The sequence below is a fragment of the Humulus lupulus genome, chromosome 2 (assembly GCF_963169125.1).
Source record: "Humulus lupulus chromosome 2, drHumLupu1.1, whole genome shotgun sequence".
In the NCBI taxonomy this organism is placed as follows: domain Eukaryota; kingdom Viridiplantae; phylum Streptophyta; class Magnoliopsida; order Rosales; family Cannabaceae; genus Humulus; species Humulus lupulus.
This window is the reverse complement of record NC_084794.1, coordinates 26,891,956-26,899,702: the sequence shown is the minus strand read 5'-3', so window position 1 is coordinate 26,899,702 and position 7,747 is coordinate 26,891,956. Positions and strand designations below refer to the sequence as shown.

Here is a 7,747-nt window from a genome sequence, read left to right as displayed (position 1 = left end):
TTTCTTCAGGAGGAAGAAAGCAATTAGTCATTATCGAAGGGAGTTCGAGTGAAGAGTTGATTATTGCAAAAACAAAATTGGTATTGGAATACAAAAGAGTGTGACAATGATATAGATGGAGTCTAATCTTGTATAAGTCATTGTTTTTGTATTTGTGATTTTTACTAATAAGTTTTCTTCTATGAGCGTGGCTCTATGGACTAAGGCAACCGAACCATGTAAAAATCTCCTGTGTTGATTTTTATATTCTTGTGATTATCATGTTTAAGCCTAATTCATCACAATTTAGTTGTAATTAATCAGATTTTGTGTTTGACCCATAGACTTATTACATTTATGCAATTAAAATAAACTAATAATTACTTAATAATTAATTACGAAAAACAGAATTTCAAATCGTAATAGTAGAATTGCCAATGCTTGTCACCAAACATACAAAGTATGTCATTATTTAATGATAATATATTGTTGTCACACCACCAATATTTTTTTACCAACCATCGTCTATTTTTGACAAATACCAACTATCATTTTAGTCACATTAAGACTTTTGTGATTTAAAAAAAACATTTAGTGGAAAATAATTTATAAAATTTATTACAAATAAAATACATTTAGTCACAATAAAATTCATAATAATTTTTTTTATTTATAGACTTTTAATCATTCTATCACTAGAATTAATGTCTTGATCACACATTCCTCACTTTTAGTGGCAATGTGACTTTTTTAGTTTTGTTAGTGAAAATATCATCCTATATACACCAAAACATAAAGTGAATGCTCAACCTCTCAAACAGAGTTGTAAATATGGGTTAATCATATATTTAGTATGTGTCAAATTTGACATACTTTTTGGAACACTATTAGAGTTACATTTTTTTATAAAATGTGTTAAATATAGTATTATACCAACTTTTAGGCACTCCATTATAGATGCTCTAAATATGATGAATACTCTCAAAATAGACTATGTCAAAAAGAGTAATGGTCAAAAGAGCACTTCATTCAATTCTTCATTTGATAACTTTTTTTTTACATATTACTACAATGTCTTCTATGTGTTTATAAATTATCATTTATTTTATAATTTTTTTGTTAATAATATCGTTTCTTTGTATTGTAAAAATTAAATGTAAAATAAATTTGGTGATACATTTTAAAAGAGAATAAAAAAGATATTGGGAGTGCAATAACTATTTTTTTTTTTTTGAAAGATGCTCTAACTACTTCAACCGTGTTTTTAGATGCAATCTGTTTCTCTCGTTTTTTTTTTGTTACTTTTATTGAATATTAATTTCAATATTCTTAATAATGTGAACGTTCAATTATAACATTTGACTACCTAGTTTTATTTTTTTTCTTTTTTTTTTGTTCACTATTAGATTAAAATATTATGTTGTTGACCCGCTAGACTAGAAGGTTATGCCGTGTGAAAGGTCAAAGTGCATCAACATTTTTTTATTTATTTTTAAATAAAAGGTCAAAACTTAATATGAGAAAACAAAACCAGTTCAAGTGTGGAACATCCAAAGCATAAGGACCAATGTCGGATTCAAGCACTAAAAAAAGGATTAATTGTCTATTTTATTAGCTGTGGCCCTATTCTTTAATTCTACCAAAGTCTACATTATCACTAAACGCTATACCAAATGTACAAACATTTTTTTTACTATTATTCAGCAATAGTATTCGTTTCTGAACTTTATATATGTGTCCCTCGCTGACTGCAATGCAAGAACCCATGTGTGTAGGCGTGAATATATAGTTTAACCCCTGCTTCATGCACATATATAAATAAGTTGCCACTTTACAGCCATCATCTTGATTTATATACAGATATAGATGAGAAAGGCTTCACGTCCATAGATAGCACAATTACTTTAGTTAAACGATGAAGCTAAGATATCAGTTAATGGTTTTTTCCAAAGAAACAAATTATGCAATGTAAAATGAGTTGGGCGAGCTTCTTCTATGCCGCTTCAGCGAATCCAACTCTCATGTTCCCATAATCGAACACTGTGTGGTAGCGACCCATAAATACATCTCCCAAAATCCTACAATATCATATATATATGCACCAGCTGTTAGTAACTTAAAAAGCAAAACTCTTCTTATATTTCATGATCAAAACTGGCTTTACATATTAAAAAACAAATGCAAAGAATCCATTTGGGATCAATAACTCCATGGCTTTGATTCCTTAATGTGGTTATTTCAATCAAGTTTAATTGGTAAAAACATGATAAAAGATAAGAATAGTAATAGGAAGAGGTAAGATTTTAATTCATACCAGAGAGGTCCACGAGGAGGAGCCACATCTAAAGCAGTGAATCCGCTAATGCATTGAGCTGCGGCTCCCTCTCCCACTTTGAGAATGTACTGATGACACCAAACACCAAAATTTATAAGCAACTAATAGCAGCTCAGAACTCACTTAAGAGAGAACTTAAAAATCTATTTTAGTAATCAAGCTTGCTAATTGGGACTAGTTTGAAGTTTAAATGAACAAACTGAATTTAGATTGGGCTAAAATACTCGGCAGACTGCCATACCTGCTCTGGAGCAAGGTCAAATAATTTACCACCGATAGTGAATGAAACACTAGGCATGGATGATAAACTGCTGCAATCTACGGCTGACTCGCCATTTGGACTGGGCAGCCGTTCACACAGCTGTGATTAAGAACATTTTGAGGGCATGATTAGCTCACTTCAATTCATTATTATCATGCACATATTGATGATTAAGAAACACCGATTATTTACCTCATTAACATAGTTCAAGATCTGCTCTTCGGTCTTATTATGGTTTAGCTGATTTTGAATCCATACTACTGCCATCTCACAAGCAGTACATGGTGCATCATGTAGACTGCCATCATGTTTCTTTCCCAATTTCTCATTGATCACACTTTCAATTCCAAAGCTGTAAAAATATATGGACAAATTTGAATTAGAAGATAGATACAGCAAACAATTGAAATCATGTTAAATGTACTTTTATTATAATAGCTAGATGACTTGCATCTCACCTAACGCCTCGAGTTCCATCAAAAGCACAGAGACCAATTTGAGAGCAGATTTTTTTAGGTTGTGTCTGTAAATCAAGCCATTAAAAAATAAATAAATAAAAGGAAAGATCACTTTAATGATGGTTGATGATAGGAGACTTAATATGGATAGTGTGAAACCAAAATATGGGAAGGAAGATTATGTACCTTAGCGATCAGCATGTCCAATATGGTTTTTCCATATTGTGCAACCACTGACTTGCATTGCTGGCTTACGATACCAGAAGCTCCAATGGCATGGTTGATTTGAGTTATAATAGTCTGAAGAATCATAACAAAAATATTATAGCAAGATAACATTGAATGGTGCCAATTCACATTCACCAAATGTCTCACATAGTGTATGCGCAAGTGTGACTACCAACATTTATGATTTCCATAGTATATACTTTTTTCTTCTTTATATTAGACTCGCCGACTAATTTTACAATATTTGGGAACTAATAAGCTATAGCAACGGCTATATAGCTGCTGCCCAAAAGGACTCAAACCCCAAACCTCGTGGGAGCAAACCACATGCCTAATCATCCATTTGAGCTTTCTCTCTCAAGTAATTTTCATAGTATAATTCCCGTTTGAGCATAAAACAAAACAAGAATTAAAAAAAAATGTCATCATGATTACTTAAAAAAGACGTATAAAAAGCTTTACAACCCAACTGACTATATACGTGTTTGTTTTTTGGCAGCTTGACATATTGTAAACTCTTTTATATAAAGATTTAAAAATAAATAAATATATGACTTGGTTCACAAGCACACATACCGTAGGGCCTGCCAATAGGGATGTTCCTGAGTCGGCAATTGCAGCACATCCATCAGCACAAAATCCTGAAAATAATATGCTAATTTCTTAGTACCATAACCAACAAATATCTCAACATAACAAGATCTAAGAGGAAATTTCCAAGTAATTACCAGATGTTTCACCATCAACTAGGACATCACCCATATCAAACTGCCAACAAGACAAAACAATAAGGTTGACTGAGTTAAGAAATAAATTCTGGCCATAGAAAAATGGGCTAAAATATATGAGAAGTTGAGAGGCTATTTAGTAACCTGCCAGTAGCCTTTTTTAGTCACAGGAACATATGTGTGATTCCCCTTAAAATGATCAGAATCCACCCCACCAAATACTATCTCGCCCCCTTCTTCCCCTTTGATATTGCGATTCAACCAAAATGAAAAGACTGGATCTTTTACAAGTCCTTGATTGACCATACTATACCTATAAGAACAAGTAGATGTAACTACTAAGAACATTTTACAACTTGGATTGAAAGATTCAAATGAAGTTTTGTGGCATGTTTAGAGGCTTTTACCAGACAGGAACAGCATTTCCAACTGAGATCTCTTGAAATCCAAGTCCAAGTATTCCATCAAACTTAGCGGCCACGAATGTGAAGCCGGGCTCTTTGGTTGCCTCAATAAAATCCTAACAGCAGAAGTAATATTCATTAAGTGAAACTTTATATTAAGAAACAACCAGATACTAATTTTTTTTTTTAGAAAAATTACCTGATTCTGAACAACAAGCTCACCAACTTTGACATGGTCCGCACTATAAAAACCTGAAATTGCCCCAGTTCCGTAATGAATTGCAGCTGATGTCCCTGCATCAAGAAATAAAACAAAGTTCAAAAATTGAATGGTAAAGAAAGACAGCGTGAAACTTTTTGAGCTGGGACAAAAGGAACGTACCATTCTTTGTGTAGGTACTTGATTGACTAGATTTGTACTTGGAGTGAAGAAAGCAAGCAATCTGAATTCGGGGGACAAAAGGACGATAAATTGTTTATGGAAAATTTTCAAAAAATCCAAATAATAATGGGAAAAAAGACTATATAAACTTACTGATAAATAACACTTTGACGAAGGTACCCATAGATTAGAACTTCCAGTGTCAAATATCACAGTAAACTTCTGTGAAGGTGTGCCAATCCCAATCTCACCAAAATACTGAGCATCCATGTAATTCTTTAGTGCCACAATCTCAGCATCCTCAGAGTTCCCAAAGTTACCACGAAGACCATACTTTCCACTTGGACCCTCCTGATGGAGCCTAATTCTTTGATCCAACTGTTTCTTATTCAGTTGAATTCTGATCAACCCGTCATTGTCAGCAGAAAACACCACAGGTGTCAGAAGAAACCAAAGAAAAAGAGCAACCAAACGGGCTTCAAATTTGGTACCCATTAATCACTATAACTGCAACAGCAACAAAAGAATTTGTGAGCCCAATCTTCCTCAACCTCAAAAATAACATAATCAATGTGCCAAAAAACTTTGAGAATTTTCCTCTAACATTAAGACCTTCAATTAGCAATAAACACTATTAATAAAAAAAAATTGCACAGAAATTTACCGACAGAGCAAGGGACTGAATAGATCATCAACCTATCAGGTATGAAGAAATTAAAAAAAAAAAAAAAAACCTTAATAGCCATAACCCGTGATCTTCGGTATAAATTTTGGGTAAGCCAAATACAACTATCTTAATCCATAAAAGAAAAAACCCATATAGAACACAAAAATAAATTAAAAAAATAGCAATCAATTTACAAAAAAGCTACAAAATTTTCAATAAAGCGATCGAAGCAAGAACAACATTTTATTTCTCAATATTTAATAAACATACGAGGCTTTGAATGTACAAATTGGATATACATATCAACAGAAATTAACCCGATTAAACACATACTAAAATATTAAATGGTAATTTTGAATCAATCGAAGAAATTGAAACTTACACTTGGAAGTAGGGCTTGAGAGGTGAAGTTCAGAAAAATTTGAAGTAAAAGTGAGAATGAAACTAAGCAAGTCAGACTCAGACAGAGCCTTAGAGAGGAAGCAATTAACAGAATAAGGTTATAGTGTATGGAGGGGCATAGAGCTTATGGTGCTCCCACCAATTGATTGGTCTTAATGAAGGCTATCTAAGGGTCAACGAGTTGGTTGGTACATCTTACGAATCTTGAGACAGTGACGTGTTATTCTAGTTGTCGTCGTCGTTGCAGTGAAATTAAACGGAAACAAGCGTTAAAGTTTGTCGTAGGAGCCAAACTCAACTAACACATAAGCTAAAGCTACCAGTCTCTCTCTTACGGTCTCAGCTTTTGCTTTGACTTGTTGGTGATTATTCCTACACGGTGTCGTTTTATCTGTACCATTTAAGCTCAATGGTTGCGGTGAGACTATTAATACTAGGACCAAGATCGTCTGTCTATTTTTCGAGTCTCATTATCTGTCTGGATACTTGGCTAACCTCAGGTACCAACTTGACGGAAGTAAGGTCCGTTAACATAGAGAGAAAAAGAATAAAATAAAATAAAATAAAATAAAACAGTTATTTTTGTGGATTCATAAACTAAAGGCCCATTATTGGCCCATAAAACTCCAGTCCAACCCCAGGCCTGTAGACCTTGCAAACTTGGGCCCTGCTTACTTGCTAAGAAGAAACGTAAGAAGAGGAAATTATACCAAATATGATATTTTTTTATAAACTTTTTAAAATATGGCAGTTTTTGTTTTTAAAGTTTTTTATGACATATTTTTTTTGTTTACATTTTTATGGGATTTTTTTTCCCATATATTTGTAAAACTTTATTTGTATACCATATTTTATCTTTTATTCTTTTTTAGTACCTATTTTTGATATATTTTAAAATTATTTTAATAATTTTAATCTATTTGTGTTAATTTTTATCATTTATATTTGATAAAATATTTTTTTATATAATTCTTTTAAAGAAAAAACTAAGACATATTCAAAAGAAAACGATTGTATTGATTATTCTTATATTATTATTAGTAGTATTATTTTTTTGTTTTTTTCTTTTTTGTTGATTTTTCGGATTCTTATTGTCTCTCTATATTTATCTATCTATATATCCATTTCTCTTTTCTCTTCATATGCTTTGATTTTTTTTTTTTTTTTCTTAGTTGTTTGAAAGTTGCTGCTGGGTTTTCAAATTCATATGGATGTGTCTTCATATAATTTGGATTGATCTTATCTTCTTCGTCTTCTTTTTCTTTTTCTTCTTCTTCATCATCTTCATCTTATTTTCCTGTAGATATATTAGAAAGTGTTAGCATTGCATATTACAGCAGCCTAATTCATCCACTGCTACTCTCACTTCCTCAATTGTTTCCACCACTGCTCCTCCAAAGAAGAGAAGAAATCAATAATCATCAAGCAAGTATCATTTATATTTTGATATTATTTTAATAATTTTAATCTATTTGTGTTAATTTTTATCATTTATTTTTTATAAAATATTTTTTTACATTATTATTTGAAAGAAAAAACTGAGACATTCATCACCATACTTTTTATTCTCATTTCTTCTTCTTTTTTTTTTTCCATTTTTTATCTTATTTAATCAACATTTTATCCACAGTAACTGGTTACCCCTATCAAAAAAATTTTGATTTTTTTTGTGATAATAATCGTATGCCACTGTCTATTTTTTTAATGATGTGTGGTAACCGGTTACAACTATAAAAATCAGTTTTATTATTTAAGAGGTGTTGTAGTAACTGGTTACAACTATAAAAATAATTTTTATTTTTTTAAGTAATGTACCATTATCAAAATATCAATTGAATTGTAACTGGTTACTCAGTGAGATTTGGAAGAAAAAAAATGATATGAAAAAAATAAACTAAATTG

At 31.5% G+C, this 7,747-nt stretch overlaps 1 protein-coding gene across 1 annotated transcript; it reads right to left on the bottom strand.

Moving 5' to 3' along the window:
• Window positions 1-1,763: 1,763 nt before the first annotated feature.
• LOC133817549 (aspartic proteinase A1-like) lies at window positions 1,764-5,981 on the bottom strand. Its single transcript, XM_062250100.1, has 14 exons — window positions 5,826-5,981; window positions 4,930-5,283; window positions 4,777-4,837; window positions 4,594-4,688; window positions 4,398-4,510; window positions 4,135-4,303; window positions 3,991-4,030; window positions 3,839-3,903; window positions 3,221-3,334; window positions 3,035-3,099; window positions 2,769-2,928; window positions 2,556-2,675; window positions 2,294-2,382; window positions 1,764-2,057 (listed from the first exon to the last, which is right to left on the bottom strand). Exons 2-14 carry the CDS (start codon window positions 5,269-5,271, stop codon window positions 1,973-1,975), a joined length of 1,518 nt encoding a protein of 505 aa, XP_062106084.1. The 5' UTR covers window positions 5,272-5,283; window positions 5,826-5,981; the 3' UTR covers window positions 1,764-1,972.
• Window positions 5,982-7,747: the final 1,766 nt, after the last annotated feature.

Bases quoted from the DNA above. Each gene is read 5' to 3' on its own strand.
- LOC133817549 (XM_062250100.1), bottom strand. From the start codon at position 5,271: ATGGGTACCAAATTTGAAGCCCGTTTGGTTGCTCTTTTTCTTTGGTTT. The intron at 4,689-4,776 runs GTACGTTCCTTT...TTCTTGATGCAG, and splicing joins AAGTACCTACACAAAGAATG to GGACATCAGCTGCAATTCAT. The intron at 2,383-2,555 runs GTATGGCAGTCT...TGGTGTCATCAG, and splicing joins TTGACCTTGCTCCAGAGCAG to TACATTCTCAAAGTGGGAGA.